Genomic DNA, 23,357 nt, shown 5'->3' on the forward strand with positions numbered 1-23,357 from the left:
TCAATCATTCATCTAGTTTCTCTCTCTCTCAAATTATTTTTTTTCATTATGAATCATCACTGATAGACGATAATCCAAATGAGGTCTAAATATGAAATGTAGATAATCATATACAAGAGAATACAAATCTCTTTGTAAGTCTTTGTTAGGTTTAAAGTTTTTTTTGCATTAAACTGACTGTGACGATGTTGCTCTAAAAAATTTCTATATATATAAAAATAAAAATAAAAAAGAACTGGGGCTCCTAGCCAGCGGTTTTTGCACAACTACATTTAGAGGAATTTTGTCATCTCATATATCAAAACCCCCAAACATCTCTAATATCATATTAGATGAATAAGCAAAGACTGAAGTCATCTTGATTCCACTCCTTAATTATCATCCAATAAAGGACAAAAAATGTACAATACTAGAAGTGTATGTGACCTATCCCAGATACGTAGTACTTGTTTCAATCTTTTTCCTTCAATTCTAAACTAACACGAGACTTAATGTGACCCCTCTTAATATGCCCCCACCCCATCATCCTTTATGTCTTTATGAAATAAAGAGAGTTACTTTTGCCACCCTACTGGTTATTCGCGCATCCTATTTTTACATATCCGCGATTTAAATAGCGGATGTGTAAAAATAGGACATTTTGGGGAAAAAAAGTCATTCACTACTTAAGTCGCGGACAGTGTTTAAATAACCAGTAGAACGGTTAAAGTAACTCCCAATAAACAATGGTATCACTCCAAAAACTACGGGTCCAAATTAGCTATATTATGGGCTTATTGCAAAACCACGTGCATATCTAGCCTATATAGTCCAAAACCACTAGTATTGTAACAAAAATTAATATCAACAAAATATACATATAGTGTTACTCTAAATTTATCTATATAAGCAACAAGTCATGACTCACCACTTGTCATAGTAAACCTTTAATTCAATTATTCAAGTTTCAACTATTGATATCATAAAACAGTGAAATTATAGTTAGTTTCAATTTCAAATATGTGTGCAACAAGAGGAGCTTTGGTAGTAGCAACAAGTGTTGGATTGGTGGAAACAATGAAGGATCAAGGTTATTGCAAATTGAACAACAAAATTATGAGATCAATAACACAACATGCCAAGAATCAAATGAGATCCTTAGCTGAGACTCCTTCTTCTTCAACAATTTCAAAAAAGTTGAGTGATGAGAAACAGAGGAAAGCAGAGGAGTCTATGAGAACAGTCATGTTCTTAAGCACATGGGGTCCAAATACTTAGAATAAGATATGGAAAAAATGGCATGATTCAGCATCACAGAAAAATATGGTGTCACTGATATAAATTAAGCCATGTATTTCTGTATAAAACTTGAGAGCTAAGTGTTCAAAAGTTAAACAGCACTATTGAAATTGGTGCGTGTGTATTAGGGTTGATTAGATGCGAGTATTGTAAATTTGCTATCAATGAAAACTTGTCTTAGCTTAATTTGTTTATGAAACATTTTGTGATATGAATTTACTTTCAAATTATTTTCCTTCAATTTTGAACTCTTCAAGTTAAATTTGGATTAGATGCGGACACTATACCATGCAATCAAGTCAAGTGCAATCAGATCAGAATCATCTAATCTCGATCAAATGGTTCAAATTTATGGCAATTTTTAATTTTTGTTTAATTGAAAATTTTAGTGTTAAAATTTAGACCGTTCAAAAAACGGACAACGATGAATTTATTAACTATAATCAAACCTATAGTCTTCACATTAGATAGTATTGAAAGTAAATATTTTTGAGACATGTAATAATGGCAAGGGATTATTATCCAAATATTATCATATTCCTATGCTACCTAGAAGCTAGAAATGAGATTCACGTATAAGTGTTAAAAATAGCTTTTCAATGGAATTTGACTCAACATTTTTTAAAATAGCTTTTATCATATAGTATGAACTACACTTACTGTGACACCATTGTTTAAGGATAGCAAATATGGAGTACTAAGTAACTTGTGCAGTTTTCTTGACTTAACATGGATAATTAGTAAATCCTAGTCAATAGGAAGTTAACTAACAACACCACTAGAATTAGTTAAAAGAAAATATTGTTAGAAGTTTATTTTATTTGGTAGTTTATTTTATTTTCGTATTTTGTTTGACAAACTCATAATGCTTCTTGTTGATGCATCATGAGTTTGAGAGTAGGTGTTAGATAATAAAATAATAGTTTATGTTATTGGACCTGTTAGTTTAGAGTCCATTAGGTTTTATTATATATTCTCTAGTAACTTTTTTGTAATGTCAAGCTATTGGTATTCTATTGAAACCCTAGCCGTCTTTCTCTTTTCCTATTTGTGTATCTCTGATTCTAACAAATATAACTTACACAACTTAATTATTCCATTTGTATAAGTATAATCTAATGTTAATTTTTTAATATCTTATTAAGCTAATGACATCACAAGTTATTATTTCTCAAAAAAATATATTTATACACATTTATCTTCCAATTGAATTCTCACACCTTCCTTATCATCCACATAGGTCCAAATATATTTATATCATTGTGTTGTTTACAATGGTTTTGCGCTTTTAGTTTTTGCTCCTAAATTCCAAACCGTGGTTCCGTACAGTACTAACAGATTCTATCCTATCCTATCCTATCCTATAATAAGCAATGTGTTAGTGTGCTTTGAGGATATATATGATGGAGCACTCAGAAAAACAAGTAAGCAACATTGCACTTACATGAGCAATGAACATTTGCATAGTGCAAGTTGCATGGTCCTAGCTACAATTTCAATTCAAGTTACGACACAAATAAATTGATAATAAGTCGTAAAAATACAAAGATTTAATTAATTGATAGTAACTGATTAAATATAGAGATTAACAATTTTGGACTCCACTTATGTAATGTATTTATTTTGTCACTTGCTCACACATTGCTATAAATCATCAAATAAATACTGCAGTTTTCTTGACTTAGATTGATAATTACCAATGTCGAGCATACGATGATGCCGCTCGTTTTCATTTTGTGGAAGTCCCCGACAGAGGAAAGGGTTGTAGGTGATGGTGCGTTTCTGCTTCTTATCTAGATAGGGGTGCTAAAATCGTTCCTATTGGGTCATGCGTGGCGGGCAGCTGGTATAGATGAATAAAGGCGGGCCGCTTGAATAGGAAAGGGGCCGAGTTTTTAGCCTTAAAAAAAGGGCTCTCTGATGTGAAGCTAACATGGCTGACTACATACAAGTATAGCCAAATTAAGATGTGTTGGGAAAAATAGGCATAGAGAAAATAAGAGAGCGCAAACAACAACACAAGAATATAACGTGAAAACTCCAAAACCGGAGAAAAAACCACTGCCGCTGTCTAAACCGATAACCAGAGAATATCACTATGTAAAAATTGTTACAACACATAGACTACCCTCAACCATCTCACGACCCCCAGTACACTCACACTCTCCAAAGCAAATACCTAATTACATCTCACAACACTCTAATAAAAGAGTACAAGAAAAAAAATGAAAAAGTCAGATATAAACTTAAAGTGCTACTGACCGGTGCAATTATAAACAAAGAACTTAGGTCCAATATATAGCCTTGATTTCCCCCTTGCTTCACAAAATTAAGTAATGTGAGACTTCTCCAATAGCTAATTTTTAACCTCCTTCTTTATTTTAAAAATCGGACGATGTGGAAAATGCTACATCCTAGTCAATAGGAAATTAACTAACCTTACTGGAATTATTTAAAAGAAAACTAGCAGGACACCCGTGCGTCCGCACGGGAGTCGCGGCGTTGCCGCTCCTCACTTGGTAAGATGAAAGGATATAATATTTGGTAAAAAAAATAGAAAAAGAACAATGGTAAAATCATCACAAAAAAACTTTAGGTCTCCGTATTAATTTAGGAATATAAATATAGATAATGTAAAAATTATGAAGAAAAAAAATAGGCTACCTTATTAATATATTAGTAAAAACATAGGTGTTGAAAAATCACAAAAAAAACTTATGTCCATGTATTAATATATGAGTATAAATATAGTCCCTAAAAATTATTAAAAAATAGGCAATCATATTAAAATGTTAGTGAAAATATAGGATAGGTCTCGCCACAGTCATCAAAATAATTAGGTCATCGTATTAAATATGAGTATAACCAGAAAAATTGTAAAAAAAATAGACAACTTAATTTTTATTTTATTTTTGTTTCAAACAACTTAATTAATATATAATTAAAAGTATAAGTCCCGTAGAAACCACACAAACAAAAAAGTTTTCATATTAATATATGAGTTTAAATATAGGTCCCGCAGATATTATAAAAGAATGGGCAAACTTATTAATATGAGTAAAACACATAGGTTCCCATATGTACCAAAAAAAAAAACACATAGGTCCCCAGAAATCACACAAAAGATTAGGATCTCGTATTAATATATAATTATAAATATATGTCTAAAAAAAATAGTAAAAAATTGAAAACTTCACTTGATAACATAAAATAGTAATTTATTGGGAAGTAAATTAAAAGATTAAAAAAATAGAAAGATATAATATTTGGTAAAAAAATAGAAAAAGAACAATGGTAAAACTATCACAAAAAAACCTTATGTCTCCGTATAAATATTTGAATATAAATGATAATGTAGAAATTATGGAAAAATATGTTACCTTATTAATATATTAGTAAAAACACAGGCCTTGTAAAAACCACCAAAAAATTAGGTCTCTGTATTAAATATATGAGTATAAATATATCCTTTTAAAATTATTAAAAATAGGTAACCTTGTTAATATGTTAGTGAAAATATAGGTCTCACAAAAATCATCAAAATAATTAGGTCACCGTATTAAATATGAGTATAACCCGTAAAATTGTAAAACAAAATAGGCAACTTAATTAATATATAAATAAAAGTATAAGCCCCGTATAAATCACAAAAAAAAAGTTTCCATATTAATATATGAGTATTTTATAGGTTCCGTATATGCTATAAAAGAACGGACAACCGTATTAATCGTATTAATATGAGTAAAAAACATAGGTCCCGCATAAACCACATAGAAGATCAAGTTATCGCATATTAATATATGAGTATAAATTTAAGTTCACAAAAAATAGTTAAAAACTGTAAATTTTATTAATAAGAGTAAAAACATAGGCCCTGCGTACGTGTATGATATAAACTGTTGTTGTTTTGTTTGGCACACCTTGTGTCAATCAGGACTCATTATTAATAATAAAATTCATTTTAGTTTGTTCAAAAAAAAAAACACAGGCACCGCAGAAATCACACAAAAGATTATATCTTTCTGTTAATGCATGAGTATAAATATATGTCAAGAATGAGCAACCTTATTAATATATTAATAAAAAAAATATGGCTCGTAAAAATGAACAAAATAATTAGGTCCTTGTATTAATATTTGATCTAGTATAACCCGTAAAATTATAAAAAAATAAACAACTTTATTAATATATGATTAAAATTATAAGTCTCGTACAAATAAAAAAAAGGTTATCTTATTAATTGATGAGTATAAATATATATAGTCCTACATAAATTATTAAAGAACATAAAATCTTATTAATAAGAGGAAAAACATATGCCACTTTTTGCTTTTTCATAGTCGCCCCACAACAACAACATAGTAAACCCTACTTTTTGCTTTTTATTCTTGTTCATCTTTCAATGAGGGGTGATTTTGGATCAATTTTGATCTAAAATCACCCCTTTTTGATTGTTTTATATTTTTTTTATTTAAATAAGTGATTTTTCACACATTCTTATGTTTCATTTGAGTTTTCTTTTGTTGTTCTTGTCTGATGTTGTTTTAATCCCGTCTTAGTGCAGAGTTTTTTAGTCTTGAGTTCGGGTCTTGGTACGGTGTCCGGTTTAATTCTGTTGTAGTACAATGTTTGTTTTGTTCAGATTGCAAATTTGCTCCGATTCAGATTCAGTGCAGATTCACACGTACTCTACTTACTTGAATAAATGAATATTGTTTGTTGTTAGTCTAAAAAAAAAGAAAAACATAGGTCCCGTAGAATTCACACGAAAGATTATGTCCCCATATTAATATATGACTATAACTTGTAAAATTATAAAAAAAAATAAACAACTTTACTAATATATGAGTAAAAATATAAGACCCGTAGATATATCCAAAAAAATTAGGTTCCCGTATTAATTTGAATATAACCCGTAAAATTATTTTAAAAAATAGGCAACATAATATTTTAGTCCTTTTTTTTCTCCAATAATTTTCTTCCGCATAGAAAAATCTCATAAGAATGAAAGTCATATCTTTCTTGTGTGATTTGTTTATGGTTTTGTTTCTCTGACTCTTTGTAAACTTTTGTAGTCTACCTCGGTACGTCTTGTGTTGGGGAGGTTTTCTATGTTAATATATCTCATTTTGGTTTGTTAAAAAAAATATTAGTCCTTATATCAAAAACAAAAAATCTTTAAAAAAAAAAACTTCTAAAAAATGTCATTTATTTTTCAACTATTTTCAACTTTGTATTTAATTTTTACTGTTTTTTTTTAAACTAAATGTATCATTCACGCGCAACTGTAGAGAATAATCCTCTTGAGGTAACTGACAATTTTTATTATTTTTGTCTCACCATTTTTTTACGGGAGTTTTTCAGTTTTTCTCCCACCATATTCTTGTATTAAATTAATTAAATTTATTGAGTTGAACTACAAATTGAAAATTAACTTAATTAAATATTGGATTGAAGTCCATAAATCAAGTTGAGTGAATCTAAAATAACGAAACATAAACAATAAATGATAAAATTACACTAAAGAAAGGGTTGAACTCAAATAAAATATCATAAATAAATGGAAACAACACCATGTACCTCTATATTGTAAAAAAAAAACCATACATTTGTTGTCTTATTTGGTATAATACACTTATGACGTTGAAATAAAGAATTTCATTGAATCTCTCCTTTTATTTGTACATGAATTTTACTCTCTTATTATAAAAAAGAAAAAATAAATAAACACTTTCCTTTTCTTCTTTTAACTTAACTCATGTTGATTATATGTTGGTTCCAAAAATATAACAAATTAATTCATATGGCTTAGTGGTAAATCTAATAAGAATTGTAAGTAAAAGGTTAAGGGTTCGATTCTTACTAAGAAATTTTTTAGCATTTTTCTACTAACGTTTTTTAATAAAGACACAAAATAACCCTGAATTGATTATGTGTCAAAAAATGAAAAAAGGGTAAATTAGGAATTTCATAGGTACTTTCTTTTCTTATATAGTAGATAACTTATTCAAATTTTATAAGCTTGCATAATGTTCTTCTTTTATTATTATATTAAGTCATTGACATCACCAAGTTATCATGTTCTTAATTATATTTTTGTTTATAAATTGAATTGTCACACTCATACCTTATTACCCATACATATTCACATAAGTCCAATTAAGTACTGAATTTAAGCTGCACCAAATTATGTATCTTGTTGTCCGCTGGTTTTCATTGTGTTAACAATAACAATGGTTTTGAGCTTTTGGCTCACACCTTCCAAACCATGGTTCCATACAATACCAAACGATTATGTTTATGTCCTATAAGCAATCAATGTGTGCGTTGATAAAATGTATGAGTGATCGTATCCGAACCAATCCAAAAGTAAAATCGTAAATCAAATCAAATCAAACCGAAAATTGCATTTGATTTGGATGTATTTAGATGACTTTCTTGCTGAACCGCAAACTGTAAAAACCGCGGATACCGCAAAAACCGCATTAAGTTACTATTATATATTTATATTCCAATATACATACCTCAATTACCAAGTCAGTCGACCAAATTAATGGAACTTCAAGTTGTTTTTATTTTTTGTACCGTAATGTTATTTTGGTGTTGTAATATTATTTTAGATAAACAATCTTTTATTATTTTTATTTTTTGTACTGTAATGTTATTTTGGTGTAATGTTATTTTAGATAAACAATCTTTTATCCGTTCTGTGATGTTATTCTAATTCAAGTTCTTGTTTATGGATATTTAAAATTGTAAGATACTATAATGTTATTTTAGATAAACATTTTTTTTTTATTTTAACTTTATATCCGCCCTTAGGACCGATTAATTAGATAAACAATTTTTATTGGTACTACAATGTTATTTTGGAACTTCAAGTCTTTTTTGGATGTTTAAAATTGTTCGGTACTGAAACGTTATGTTATAAATCGCACCAACCGAACCAATCCAAACTGCATTGGTTTGATTTGGATGACTTTTTAAAAATCAACCGAATCAAACCAACCCGCATGTATTTTTATCTCGCAATTAGAATAACTTTTATGCTCAAAATCGAACTAAACGAAACCCCCAATGAAATGAATACTCAAAATAATCCATAAGTGCAATGAGTATTGGCAAAGTGCAACTTGCATGGTCCTACAATTACAAGTAAAGTCCAAATACAAGGATTGAGAAATTTTATTAGGGTCCCCCCCACCCCACAAAACCCAAACCATGTTCCCTTTTTTCCCCACCAACACACTATCTATAGAGCCTCTAGTTTTGCTTTCCTCACCAAATTAACTAAACTAAACCTTTTTAGTTTTTCATTAATGCACTTTTTTATTTATCACACACTATATATTCACAACAACTAGAGTCCATTTTCTTCATCACTACCTCATCAACAATTAATCATCAAACACATACCCAATTACTTACCACTACATTCTTCTCAAGTAATTAATCTCAACAAAACAATATTAATACAATGGGTTCAAGAAGCCGTGCATGGACATGGAGCGTAGCAACATGTGTTGGAGTGGTCGAGGCATTGAAGGATCAAGGAATATGTAGATGGAACAGTGTCATAAGATCAGCACAACAACATGCTAAACACAATATGAGATCTTTGTCTCATGCCAACAACAAGCTTTCTTCTTCTTCATCTGCAACCAAATTGAGGGATGAGAAATCCAAGCAGTCAGAGGAGTCTTTGAGAACTGTCATGTTCTTGAGCTGTTGGGGTCCCAACTAAACAAGTTCACATATTTCAACTATGTCATTTTCCATTTAGCCTATGTTTCGGTGGATACTCCACACGATGATCCACCTTGATTTTTCAAAAGCTACACTTGTAGCTTCTGTAAAATTACGGTAATCAGCGTAATTGTAGCGTATCCATCATAATACCAAACATATACTTAATCGTTGAAGGAAGATAAGAAAGGGAAAGATCAATACAAGATTAATTGAGTCCAACAAGTGAATGAATCATCATCCTATTTGTTGCTTTGGCATATGGATTGGTTTTCCAAGTGATTGATAAATTGTTGAATATAGATAGAAATTTTTCTATCTGATTATGATTATTAGTAAAGTTGGGAATTATGCTAAATTAATGTAAAATGTAAATAAATTGTAACTTAATTACTACCTGCTATATCCAAACCAGTTTTGACAAATTGCTTCTCTCACAAATTTGTCCATTGTTCTCAAAAAACCTAATTATAAACCAAGTTATTCACCTCAAGTGGTTAATGAATTTCACCCAAAAATGGATCGTTAGGAACAACCCGAGTTCAATAATTAAGTATATAAGTCACCTCTATAATACATTCAATCTTTATGAGCAATAATTTAAGTGACACAAACTACTCATACTTGAATCCTTCATCTCAGTAGATATTTTACTCTTCTTTTTTTACAACCGCATATATTGAACTAACTTTGCATATTCCAATTTTTCTTTCGTCTAAAAATTTCACCCTTAAAAATAAATAAGTAGGGTGTTCAGAGTTCGAACCTCCACTTTGATATATATAATACAATATCTCTATCAATTGAGGTAAGCTCACGGAATTGCACATTCGTATTCTTATTCCAACAAAAATATAGACAAAGAAAATTCATCACACTTTTTTTTTTAAGTTTAGTTTTCTAATTAATGATATCTTTTATAAAAAAATTAATGATATCAAGTTAAAATTAAATCCCAAAATATAAAAATAAATCATTAGTAGTAATACTTTTTTCAGTCAAAAGTATCAGTAATACTTATTTCAGTCAAAAAAATCTTTTATGAAAAATAATTGTTACCTATTTAATCATATTTCACTAGAGGGGTTTGCACATAGGATATTCATATCATAAAAGATAATTAAAAAAAATTAGGCACGTTTATGATAAGGAAGTGGTCCAATGTATATCCCCATTATAATGCTACATTCTTTTATTTTATTTTATTTGTTTTATTTATTTCCAAAACCACTAGACATAACATAATCTCTGTTTTCTCCAAACCAAGTGTTGTAGCTAGCACCTGGTATCTTATTCTACTTTTCCATATAAATAAGATAAGTCATCACTCATTTATTTCTCCATCAATTCAACAACCTCACTTTCTTATTTCCCAAAAAACCTATCTACAACTTAATTTGTTCAGTGATAACTATTCATCAATCAATCAACATGAGTCGTGCAACAACATTAAGCAAAGGCTGGATGGTGGCTGCTAGTGTTGGAGCTGTTGAGGCTTTGAAAGATCAAGCTGGTATATGCAGATGGAACTATGCTTTAAGACAAGCTCATCAGCACCTTAAAAACCGTGTTAGAACTTTTTCTCAAACAAAGAATTTCTCATCTTCTTCACTTGTTGTTAGCAAATTTAAAGATGAGAAGAAGGCAAAACAGGCTGAGGAGTCTTTGAGGACTGTCATGTACTTGAGCTGTTGGGGTCCCAATTGATTCATTTCTAAATTATATTATTGTTAGATTATATAGTTATGATAGATTAGATTAGATTAATTATGTAAAGTTTGTAATATTATTCAATGAAGAAAGCTTCTTCTTCACATCTTTGTTTCCCATTACTGCATATGACTCTTCATATCTGGCCACTAGTAAGAAGTACCCCAAATATAATAGTTTTTTTTTTTTGGTGTAAATCGCGTTTCTCTGCACGCAATTGCAGAAACTAATCTCTCGAGTCTTGTGAGACTCAAATGGGTGACAAACTCTCCCTGAAAATTTTAAAAATGCTGCATATACAAGCCAATTGGTTAAGCTAGAAAAGATTCGCCCTCTTGGTTCCAAATATATAATAGTTTTAAGTTAATTTATGTTTTAAAACAAAGAGAGTATTAACTTAATTCCTATGATTAATTTGGGCTTTAAAAAAGAAAAGATAAAGATAAGATTGAAAAAGATATGGGTCCATAAGTGACCAAAACCACATAATCTAGAAAACCAGCAACAGTTTTCCGCCCCTGGTTTTAACTCTTGCTACAGTTATTGGAGGATAGCCAGGCTGAATACAAAGGACAGCAAGGCGTTTTTATGGTTCTTGTATCACAAAATCTCATCACACTTTCTTCTTCAACGCTTCATCATCGTTAACGATGTCAGGAAGAAAGAGAACCAGATCATCAATGATCAACAGAGCATCATCATCTCGTGCTCCTCAATTCAATGCTTCCAAGTTTTTAAGAATCGAGCAACAAAGACGCTATGAGAAGATATCCGGTTTCCGTTTCACCGACGAACGAGCCTTCAGTTTCAAACCATCTGAATCAACAGAAATAACACAAGAACTCACAAGAAGAAACTGGGATTCCTTAAACTCACTAATCAAACCATCCAAATTAACCATCGCCTTAGAGTTTTTCGCCAACGCTTACCGCTTGGAAGAAGATATAGAATCTCACACAACTGTTGTGAGAGGAAAAACCGTCGATTTTAGTGCAGAAGCTATTAACAATTTACTCGGATTACCGACACCGCTGGAGTGTGGTGTGCAGCGAAGAAGAGATGAGCTTGTTGGAAAGTCGAGAGAAGAGTATGATGTGATTTTGCGAGAATTGTGTAGATCTGGAGCACAATGGCAAAATAAGACAGAAAATGGGAACCCAACAATGTTCAGACACAAAGATATGATGCCTATACCTAAAGCTTGGGGTTCTTTTTTAGTTCAAACTTTGGAAAGTTGTTCGAATTCATCGGAGTTTCGAGTACAGAGAGCGGTGGCTGTGCAAGCTATATTACATAAAGAAGAAATAAATGTTGGAAAGCTGATTAGTGATAATTTGGTGAAAATGGCAAATGAGAAGAAGAATACATGGATGTTTGGTCATTGTTGTATAATTAATGAATTGTGCAAGAATGCTGGAGTTTTGATTGATTCGAGTGACGTTGATTTGATACCTAAAGCGGTTATTGATCAAGGATGGATGGATAAATGTCCAGATACTCCGATTGATGATGAGAATGACAGAGGGCGGACGAGGAAGAGGCGACAATCATCCTCATTACAGGAGCGTCAGCTGTCACACCGTGACATGCAGGAATATCTCATGGCAAGTTTAAATTTTATGCAGGATGTGTCTCGAAACCTGCATTTGAGTGAACCAACTATGGATAAGCAATCAACATTATGGCAAGCTGCTCAGCAACATCGAAAGGAGCATGCTCCTTCGATGTATGAGCGGTTTGAGGGAAGTCATGAACGTTTAGAGCAGCATCACAAAGCGCAAATGCGCGAACTTAAACATCGACAGGCTCAAGAACTAGCGGATTTCAAATTCGAAGAGTCGCAGCATCCTCAAAAAGAGGCATAGGAATTTGGCCCTATTTTACTGACCTTGGCGTCCCATATATGTATATATATACCTAGCACCACAACCATCCTGACCAGTAGTTATTAGTAGTATTTATGTTTTAACTGTAATTTTCTGTTAATTTAGTTTTATATGTACTCCTGTTATGAACGGATGAAGTAATTGACTAGTAATTCTGCTCTAAAAATGTTCTTGCCTGTGAAATTTCATTCAGTTAGATCTCTTTCTATTTTCAGCTAAGCTAATCTCAAAGTATCTCTAAACACGAAAGACATGATTGGATTTTAACAACAAAGTCCCTACCTCAGTGGAGATTTCATCTGCAACAAGCCTTTATGTCCAAGACCTTAATGCTAAGTAACCTGCTTCTGTTATTTTTCCTATGTTAGGGGATGAAACCTATAAAAAAATGTGTTGATGCAGGATGTTTTCTTGATGGTACAACTGAATAGGGTATGGTTGTGTATTATCAACCCGATTCTGTTCCTTTTTCTGCTTGCAGAATGGAAAAAATTGCCGTGGAACCAGCCCTTGTTGAGACTCTAGGTGTCTGATGGTGTTTATAAATGGCCAAGGAAGTAAGCATATTTCAAACCGCCATTTGTTCTGATGTTAAGGTGGTTGTAAACCGTATTAATTCTGTTAGTTTTGTGGCAACTATAGATCACATCATTCAAGATTGTAAAACTCTTATGGAAGGGATGCCAAAAGTTAGTGTTTTATTTGTTAACTGATCTTTAAATTCTTCAGCTCATTATATATATATATATATATATATATATATATATATATAGTTACATAAAAAAACACTAATCCTATGATAAATTCTAAACAAATCTTAAATATTCTAAACAGAAATATAAATCATAAACCCTAATATTATTTTATTTCAAATATAAATCTAAACTATTTTTTTTTAAGAAGAAAATCTAAACTATATTTAAATATAAAATTTTCCAAAAAAAATATTCGGGCATTATTCACAACTGTCCTAACTCAGTGAAAGACTCAAACTCTTGTAATGTTGTGTTTTCAGTCTCTTGATTAATGTAGCAGCATGTTTGTCTAAAAAAACAAAACCAGAAACTTTCATTTATAATCTATTGATATCAGAGTTAAATAATCTTTTTTTTTTCTATATCTATATATAAACTATATATAAAGAGGATAGCTTATAAAAAAAAATAAAAATATATATATATATATATATATTTTTAGCAACAATACCCTTACAAAAAAATTTGGTGTGAACTTTTCATAATACCAACAATATCCTTATTTTTTTTAGCAATAAAAATCTTTTATTAACAAATTCAACATAACATAAAACATATTTTTTTTAGCACCAAAATTATTTTATTAACAAACTCACAATAACGTAACATTTTTTTTTTACATAAGTTTGCATAATAGCATCTAGTATAATATAATTAATACTTTGTCAGTAAAGAAATTCTCTTATGGAAAACATTTGAATGAATATTTATTTATCTCGCGTATCTTTTTATTTTTTTTACTAAATCAAATCTTTCTTGTTCCTTAAGTATCTCTGGTTTTGTTATTGTCAAAAAAATAACTTAATAACAATCCTCCTTCCGCCATCCATCATCAGAAATCGATTACCAGCTGCTGGAATGAAAAGGCAGAGAACAGAATTGGTGTATTGTTCAGATTTACCAGATGATTGTTGGGATTTGGGAACATGTGTTCAGATTTGTGAACGAAGATGGCGAAGAAGAAGAAGAAGACAACAACCGTAGGCACTACTTGAACTCAATCTCCCTGGTCTCAAAACAGTTCCTCTCTATAAGCAACCGTCACAAATTGTGTCTTAGAATATGTCATCCAACCCTCCCTTTCCTCCATCGCCTCCTCCATAGATTCACCAACCTCACCACCCTCGACCTCTCCCACTTAGATGTTCAACTCAACGATCTCCTCATCCAAATCTCTACTTTTCCTTTCGACCAACTCACATCTCTCAATATCTCCAACCAATCCTCACTTCCCGCAATTGGCTTGCAAGCTTTTTCCTCTACAGTTACATCTTTAACCTCTCTCACAGCCTCCAACTTAGGCGTTTTCGATATCATTCATGATTTCAAACTTATCTCCGATTGTTTTCCTTTCCTCCAACAACTCGATCTCAGTAACCCCGGAAAAATCATCGGCTGTAAATCTCTTCTAACAATTCCCTTTGCACTTTTCAAACTCCGCAAGGTAAATCTCTCTGATCATGGCTACATCAACGACCAGTTTGTTTTCTATTTATTTAAGAACTGTAACTTTCTCCAAGAAGCCATCATGTTAGGCTGTTATCGCATAACTAACCATGGTATTGCTTCTGCTCTCCCTCACACACCCAACTTGAGGTCTTTATTCCTTACTCCTTCATTATCCATGTCCGAAAAATATCCAATGTCTGTTACTTCCAATTTGATTCACTCATTCACCAGTTTAAAGGCATTGACTTGTCTTGATTTGTCCTCTTGGTGTATCTCTGATCACTTCCTCTCCTCTATTGCAAACCAAAGCCTTCCTTTGACCAGGCTTGGCCTCGGATATTGCACCGGCTATACTTATTCCGGAATCTTAGCTTTCTTATCCAAATGTCTCTCTATACAACATTTGGAACTACAACAATCCGCCGATTTTCTCACTGATCATCATGTTGCCGAGTTGTCTTCCTTTCTTCCTCATTTGGTCTCTATAAACCTTAGTTGTTGTAGAAAGCTCACAGATTCCGCCTTTTTTGCACTCATTAGGAACTGTACTTCCCTTACTGAGATCGTAATGCAATGCACGGGTATTGCAGAAAATACCGCGCCTCACAAAAGAACTCTATGGATTCCGTTGTTTACCCTCAATTCAAGTCTCTCTGTTTGGCTTACAATTCTTCGTTGGAAGATGATAAAATCATAATGTTTGCTTCACTTTTCCCCAATTTGCAACTTCTTGATTTGAGTTGTTGCTATGGCATCACTGAACAAGGTATTGGCCAGGTTTTAAGGACATGTTGTAAGATTAGACATTTAAACCTATACTACTGTCTAAAACGCATGTCTCTTGGAATCAACTTTGAACTTCCCAATCTTGAGGTCTTGGACTTGGCAACTACAAGACTCAGCGATGAAGCACTCTATGTAATCTCAATGAACTGCCCCGCCCTTTTGAAACTCTCGCTGCTACGTTGTGAGGAGATCACCGACAAGGGAATCATGGATGTCGTCACAAACTGCACAAAACTCAGAGAGATCATTTTGGGTTATTGTCGTAAAGTGCATGCTAAGGTTGTTAAATCAATGGTGTTATTAAGGCCATCCTTGAGAAAGATAGTTGCTCCGCCCAGTATTCATTTGACCAACAGAAATAGGAAATTCTTCTCGCGTCATGGATGCCTTCTTGTATGAAGATTGAACATTTAACCTTGAAATGTAAGATTTTTTTTAAAAAAAAATAATTGGCCACTGTATTCTGTAGATATTTGTGGATATGGTCATCTTCATTGGTTAGAATTGGAAATATAACAATTTAGCAGTCAAACTTCATTGTCTCTTGAATTTATTTACTAACTCTTGTTTCTTTTCTGCTTTTACTTGAGTGTTTCATTAATTTTAATTTTGTCCAATTACAAGATAAAACTAAATGATGAGATCCATTACCAACCTTAAAGTATTATTGATCGGAATTAGTTAAAGGGAGACCCCATTTATGGTCCCCAAATTAAAGGTCCATTGGTGGACCTCCATAAATTACTGGCTACAACTGATCACCATTTTCTAATAAGTTTCTTCTGGCTACAACTGATGTTTGGGTTTTCGTTTTGGTTTTAGTTCACATTTCAGCCCCTCTTCTACTCCAAACATATGTAGGGAAAAATCGACCTTCAATTCAACTCATCTCTATCATTCTTTACATGTCTCTCTTCCCCCTCAAATTCACATACCCTCACTTTGACATTAAGAGCAACCACTAATTTACCGAGGAAAGGAATGTTTCCTTGCCGCTCATTGGTGTGTTATTCAAGCATTTCTAGTCTCTAGATGAGCGAAAAACCTATTCGAGTATTTCTCCACCGAGTTGATTACGTGACAACTCTAGAATGCTGAACATTGTTATTTCTGTTGAAATAAGTTCGACCTGATGAAGTTGTCGTCAGCTGCAAAAGTGAGGTGGAAATGTGAACTTATAAGTTCTGTTTTATATGAGGAGCAACCGAGTTTATTTTGCTGGAAAAAATAGAGATGAGGTAGAATGTGGGAAGCTTGCTAACTTTGTACAATTAACTAATTAAAAATATATAATTAAAAATATTAATGATCACAGTTGTGCATTGATAAGTGTACAGGGGTCAACTGCGACACTTATTTTGAGACAGAGAAAGTACAATTTTATGTCTTTCAATTCAAAAAACAGATATACCCTTCATGGAGACCCCAAAATTCGGCCATATAAAAGCAAGGAACATTTTGAGATGTCAGAAGCTGCATTTGCTAAAATTTTCAAGAGAAACTCTGATATAATTCCAGTTCAATATAGTAGGTAAAACTAAATAAGATTATTTTAATGAGATAAATTGATTTATAAGGTTTGTTTGTTTGAATTGAATTATTTGAGCTTATTTACTGATATAGGCACTTACGAGATTGTTTGCGAGAGCTTATGAAAACACCTTATGACAATTCCATAAGCTGTTTTTAGTTTATTTCCATAAGCTCTCCTGGGTAGCTTATAATAAAACAATTTAGCTCCTCTTTCAAAAAAAATAAAATAAAACAATTTAGCTTATATTAAAACAAGAGTTTACTTGCTTATTATCAAAAAAAAAAAAAAAACAAGAGTTTACTTGCTGAGCAAGTCATCATAGGATTGATCTCAATTCTCTTTTTCCCTTATGAATTATCTGTCTTTTTACATTGTGTGTGCCATCTTGAAGAACTATGGTGCAATCATAAACAAAGAAGAGATAAATGTTGGAAAGCTGATTAGTGATAATTTGGAGAAAATGGCAAATGAGAAGAAGAGTACATGGATGTTTGGTCATTGCTGTATAATTAACGAATTGTGCAAGAATGCTGGAGTTCTGATTGATTCGACTGATGTTGATTTGATTCCTAAAGCGGTTATTGATCAAGGATGGATGGATAAATGTCCAGATACTCCGGTTGATGATAAGAATGACAGAGGGCGGACGAGGAAGAGGCGACAACCATCGTCACCACAGGAGCATCGGGTGTTACACCGTGACATGCAGGAATATCTCATGGTGAATTTAAATTTTATGCAGGATGTGTCTCAACCTGCATTTGAGTGAGCCAACTATGGATAAGAAATCAGCGTTATGGCAAGCCGCTCAGCAACATTGAAAGGAGCACGCTCCTTCGATATATTAGCTGATGAATTAATTGACTAGTATTCTAAAAATGCTTTTGTTTGCGAAACTTCATTCTGTTAGATCTCTTACTATTTTCAACGAAAGCTAATCTCAAAGTATCTCTAAACATGAAAGATTGAAAGTTTATGTTGTCGTGAAAGTCCAAAGAGATATGATTGAGATGCATGTAAATTGTAAAGAGTCCAACATGGTTTTGATTCCTGCTTGGTATATATTCACCTCAAAAATGTACACTTGTTTTCATTGGCTTCTAAAGAATTTTGCTTGTAAAGAAAATGTGGGCGTTAAACTATTCTATGTCACGAATATCCAGGCATAATTCATCCTTACAAAACCGACTTGTAAGGTGAGGATTGTCTCCTCTTTATAAACTCTTCTCAAGAGTCCTATCTATCTGATGTGGGACTAAATCCCACCGAGTGTTGGCCGCTAACATTCTAGACTCTAATGTGGAAGATATGGGAAACTAGAAATAATTGATTTTTAACAACAAAGTTTTTTGTGTCAAAAAAAAAAAACAACAAAGTTTTTAACCCAACATAGATTTCATGTGCAGCAAGCCTTTATGTCTAGGACCTTAATGCTCACACACCAATTTCAGAAGATGGGCCTGAAGTGTAGCAAACTGCTATTTTTCGTATGTTAGGGGTTTTCTTGATGGTACAAGGGTATGGTTGTGTATAACCAACCCGATGCTGTTTCTTTTTCGGCGTGCAAATCTCCTTGAAACCGGCCCTTGTTGAGACTTTAGGTGTTTGATGGTGTTTACAAATGGCCAACGAAGCAAACATATCCTTAAGCCACCATTTGTTATGATGTTAAGGTGGTTGTAAACTGTATTAATTCTACTAGCTTTATGGCAACTATAAATTTACATCATTTAAGATTGTAAAACTCTCATGGTAAAGATGTCAAAGTTAATGTTTTATTTGTTAATCCTTCTTTAAATTCTGCAGCTCATAGTCTAGCAGGGTTGTCAAAAACTGTTGAATCTAGAACTTGGTTGGGACATGTCCCAACTCAATCAAACTCTTATAGCAGAATGTTTCTGTCAAAAAAAAAAAAAACAGAAACTTTCAGTTATAATTTACTGATATCAAGTTAAATAATCTCTTAATATAATATCATTAATACTTTTTGCAGTCAAAAAAGATTCATGGAAATTTTTTGTCACCTATTTAATGTTACTTGACTAGATGGATTGCACACAGGATATTGATATCATAAAAGATCAGACTGAAAAGAAAAAAACAATTGGGCACTTTTAGGATAAGGACAATGTGGTCTAAGGTAATGTAAATAAATGTATTCCATAATCATGCACATTCTTTTGTTTTTTTCTATTATTTTATTTCCAAAACCATTAGACATAGCCTCTGGTTTGTCCAAAACCAAGTGTGTTTCCAATTATCTAGCAGCTACATAGCTCATGGTATCTTATTCTACTGACTTCTAATATCCATATAAATAAAGACCAACCATCACTCATTTTCTTCATCAATCAACAATCTCACTTTCTTATTTACACAAACATCTCTAGCTACATCTTAATTTCTTATCTGAAAATTAACTGAGATATAGTATATCATCAATTCATCATCATGAGTCGAGCAACAACATTAAGCAAAGGCTGGATGGTGGCTGCCAGTGTTGGAGCTGTTGAGGCTTTGAAGGATCAAGTTGGTATCTGCAGATGGAATTATGCTTTAAGACAAGCTCATCAGCACCTTAAAAACCGCATTAGAAATTTGTCTCAAGCAAAGAATTTGTCTTCTTCTTCACTTGTTAGCAAATTCAAAGATGAGAAGAAGGCAAAACAGGCTGAGGAATCTTTGAGGACTGTCATGTATTTGAGCTGCTGGGGTCCTAATTGATTTCTTTTTTAAAATAAAATTATTAGATTGTATAGTGATGATAGATTTGATTTAATTATGTAAAATTTGTAATACTATTCAATGAAGAAAATTTATTCTTCACACATCTTTGTTTCCCATTACTGCATGACTCTACATATTTGGCCAAATACATTACGTTTAAGGTCTTCAACGCAGATAGTTCGGTTGGTGATTTAGGATATATCATATATTAAAGGAGGTTTTAAGGAAAAGATTCCGAGTTTGATAATTGGGGAAGAAAGAGTATTGAGAGATGAACCTTAGTATTGAATAATAGGAATTTTTTATATAATGGAGAGGGCTAATGCCCAAAGAGAAACAATTACAATTCAATCAACCTAGGGGTAGAAATATCCAGCATATCATTAGTGAGGAGTTCACTAATTTGTGTTGGACAATCCTCATAAAATTCAATCTCGTAATCCAGCGTGCATCCTATATTAGCTAATGCATCTATTAGTTTCCCGATATGTGTGCAGAATCTCGACACACCAATCCTTGTCTAGATAGAAGCTTCCAAATCTGTTTCACCAGTGCATTTCCCTGAACTGTCTGTTCTTCACCAACTGCACCACTGTTGCAGAGTCGATATTCACTTCGACCTTCCTAAATCCCAACCGATGCACTTACCTCAGTCCTTCTAATACTCCCCATAACTTAGCCACAAATGGACTACATAGTCCAATACCTTTTGTGAATCCTCCTAACCACTCTCCCTGGCTACCTCGAATAATTCCTCCACACCTGGCTGATTGGTTCTTCCTATATGCGCCATCCGTATTCAGCTTAATAAAATTTTCTTTTGGAGGATACCAACCAGTCAATGCAACAACTTTTCTCTCCCTGCTACAACCTTATTATTGCGCGCTGCACTCTTGTATTCTACAGCCAGTTTCATGATGTGTTGCGCAGGCCTATACGGACGCACAAATCCATCCTCATACAACTCTTTATTTCTCCAAGACCATAGAGCATAACACGCTAGTGCCCAGTAGTCTCTCCAATCCACACTGCAGCTCCACTCAATGGAATTATTTAAGTTAAATTGCATCCAATTTTGCAATTCACTCATGAAGAACACACCTTTATGCTTCAGAGGTATTGTTTGCAACCATATCTCCTTTGCAAATGTGCAATCTCTTAGCACATAAAGAACTGTTTCCTCCACAGTTCCAAAAAAAAGCACATAGCATGGCTCAGTCCCATAGTCCTCTTTCGGGCACATTTAACTTCCAAAAATACCATTCCATATAGAAGGCTCATGTTCATTTTAAATACCACACAAATTGTTGTACATAATTGTTACAGAGTATCCAATAGCCTTGCCACCAATTCCAATTATTTCATCTGCTCCATTATCATCATGGGGAGGTAATGTTGCTGCTATTTTATGCTTGAGTTCAGCAGGCATCCAATTCCTAATCATATTCCAATTCCACTGACCATCTCCATCAACTAGATCCCTAACTTTCATTCCAATCAATTGTTGAGGGATATCAACATACTGATTAATACATCATAATCCTTCTTCATTCCAAGCATCAATGTCCTTGCCATTACCTATATTCTCTTACCAACATTAATTTTATACTTTATTTCCTTTTTAGGTTGCTTAACAAGTGCCCTGATTAACATGACTCTATAATATTTCAAATGTAATACAAGTCCATTTTACAAAGATAGAGCTATACTTATGCCCCGTTTCCTGAGATGTCACTTGGTTGAGGATTTATTCTTCAACTTAGAGATACTGAGTTCGATACCCGACACCAAGAGCTATACTTATCTTTTCAAAACAAAAAAGTACTCCCTCCTTCCCAAAATATAAGGGAAAAATGGGCAAATAAAGTTGATGTATTTATTCCAAATTTTTAACCAAATACGTCAACTTTCTTTGACCAATTTTCACTTATATTTTGGGACGGAGAGAGTAGAGCTATACTTATTGAAGTTCGCAAAACATAATTAACAATTTTGTCCTTTCATTCCTTTCTTATTTTTCATGGAATGAAATACCTCTGTGCTATGATAATAGAGATTTATTTTTGTCATCTAACCTCATTTTTCGCACGCCCTACGAATTTAACAAAATATCTCGTCCGCTACTTAGGAAGCGCATACCCCCAAAAACACCATACCAGATTTATTTTTTATAACGTTAAGTAGCGAATGATATTGTTCAAAAATGTCTAATTTTATAACATCCACTGCTTAAGTAGCGAAAGGATAAAACTGAAAACGCATATGGAGAAGGCGGCAAAAAAAAAAAAACTCACGATAAATGTTAATTTGCTAGCTTGGTATGCCAACTGGCCACTGTCTTCAATATTTTTATTTTTTTTTGGTGAGTAGCCACTGTCTTCAATATTAATCATTAGACGAATGAAATATATATAAATATAGAATATATTTTTTATTTGAGCTTTTTTATACTACTATAAGATAAGATTCAGTAAGAATTGGAAAAAATTGATATATCTTGGCACACAAAAACCATAGAAAACCACTAGCAGTAGCTTTCAGCCCCTGGTTTGTTTTCTATTCCTTGGGCGTTTCAAGCTTCCTATATATAACAACCTCCTTCACTCTTCTTTCTCCACCAAAACACAAGATACACTTACCAGTAATCAATTTTCTCTGTCATCTAAATAGCCACAAAATCTCTTATTACATTCAAGAATCATTACTTAATACACAAGATGAGTTCAACAGTAAGCAGAGCATGGGCAGCTGCAGCAAGTGTTGGAGTTGTGGAAGCATTGAAGGATCAAGGAATATGTAGATGGAATCATACACTAAAATCAGTTCATAATCATTTGAAAAACAATGTCAGATCATTTTCTCAAGCAAAGAAGCTTTCATCATCTTCTTCTACTTCTTCTGCTATGGTTTCTAATTCAAGCAAACAAAAAGCGAATGCAAAGCAATCAGAGGAATCTTTGAGGACAGTCATGTACTTGAGTTGTTGGGGTCCCAATTAAGATCAATGTACAAGATATTTTAAAATGCAATTTTCAATTGAATCATTGAAGGAAGATAATATTTTGATCAAGATTAATTGAGTCTTTGAAATGATTCAATTTTTAAGATGAATAGAAATTTCAAATTTGTATATATATATATATGATTATTTTACAGTCTTTGAAATGATCCATGAATACATTTACAGTCTCTGTCAGTATGAGTATTTGATTGGTATAATCATAATTTCATCGTTTGTGGGACTTTGCAGATCCCAAATCCTATCGTAGTAAAATATAGGGAAAGAAAATCCAATACACTTTTATTTCATAGTTTGCCTAAAATGATAAATAAATAAATAAATAAATAAATAAAGCGATTTAAATATTTAAACTAAATGGAAACAACATTTTAATTAGATGATTAAAGTGATTAACTTAAATGGTTAATGAGGTTCGGATAATGATGAATTGTTTGAGAAAAGATTTGAATTCATGACTAAACTAA

At 32.5% G+C, this 23,357-nt stretch overlaps 4 protein-coding genes and 1 pseudogene across 4 annotated transcripts; all 5 read left to right on the plus strand.

Annotated features, from left to right (window-relative positions):
• Positions 1 to 8,637: 8,637 nt before the first annotated feature.
• LOC123894649 lies at positions 8,638 to 9,414 on the plus strand. The gene has a single exon (XM_045944706.1). It carries the CDS (start codon positions 8,756 to 8,758, stop codon positions 9,020 to 9,022), a length of 267 nt encoding a protein of 88 aa, XP_045800662.1. The 5' UTR covers positions 8,638 to 8,755; the 3' UTR covers positions 9,023 to 9,414.
• Positions 9,415 to 10,339: 925 nt separating this feature from the next.
• Positions 10,340 to 10,838, plus strand: LOC123894650. Its single transcript, XM_045944707.1, has one exon. It carries the CDS (start codon positions 10,456 to 10,458, stop codon positions 10,729 to 10,731), a length of 276 nt encoding a protein of 91 aa, XP_045800663.1. The 5' UTR covers positions 10,340 to 10,455; the 3' UTR covers positions 10,732 to 10,838.
• Positions 10,839 to 14,170: 3,332 nt separating this feature from the next.
• On the plus strand, positions 14,171 to 16,126 carry LOC123894651 (annotated as a pseudogene).
• A 3,360-nt stretch (positions 16,127 to 19,486) lies between these two features.
• On the plus strand, positions 19,487 to 19,974 carry LOC123894652. Its single transcript, XM_045944708.1, has one exon. The coding sequence runs from the start codon at positions 19,596 to 19,598 to the stop codon at positions 19,866 to 19,868; it is 273 nt and encodes a 90-aa protein (XP_045800664.1). The 5' UTR covers positions 19,487 to 19,595; the 3' UTR covers positions 19,869 to 19,974.
• A 2,395-nt stretch (positions 19,975 to 22,369) lies between these two features.
• Positions 22,370 to 23,003, plus strand: LOC123894653. Its single transcript, XM_045944709.1, has one exon. The coding sequence runs from the start codon at positions 22,589 to 22,591 to the stop codon at positions 22,868 to 22,870; it is 282 nt and encodes a 93-aa protein (XP_045800665.1). The 5' UTR covers positions 22,370 to 22,588; the 3' UTR covers positions 22,871 to 23,003.
• Positions 23,004 to 23,357: the final 354 nt, after the last annotated feature.

The sequence above is a fragment of the Trifolium pratense genome, linkage group LG7 (genome assembly GCF_020283565.1).
Source record: "Trifolium pratense cultivar HEN17-A07 linkage group LG7, ARS_RC_1.1, whole genome shotgun sequence".
In the NCBI taxonomy this organism is placed as follows: Eukaryota; Viridiplantae; Streptophyta; class Magnoliopsida; order Fabales; family Fabaceae; genus Trifolium; species Trifolium pratense.

Bases quoted from the DNA above. Each gene is read 5' to 3' on its own strand.
- LOC123894652 (XM_045944708.1), top strand. From the start codon at position 19,596: ATGAGTCGAGCAACAACATTAAGCAAAGGCTGGATGGTGGCTGCCAGT.
- LOC123894649 (XM_045944706.1), top strand. From the start codon at position 8,756: ATGGGTTCAAGAAGCCGTGCATGGACATGGAGCGTAGCAACATGTGTT.
- LOC123894653 (XM_045944709.1), top strand. From the start codon at position 22,589: ATGAGTTCAACAGTAAGCAGAGCATGGGCAGCTGCAGCAAGTGTTGGA.
- LOC123894650 (XM_045944707.1), top strand. From the start codon at position 10,456: ATGAGTCGTGCAACAACATTAAGCAAAGGCTGGATGGTGGCTGCTAGT.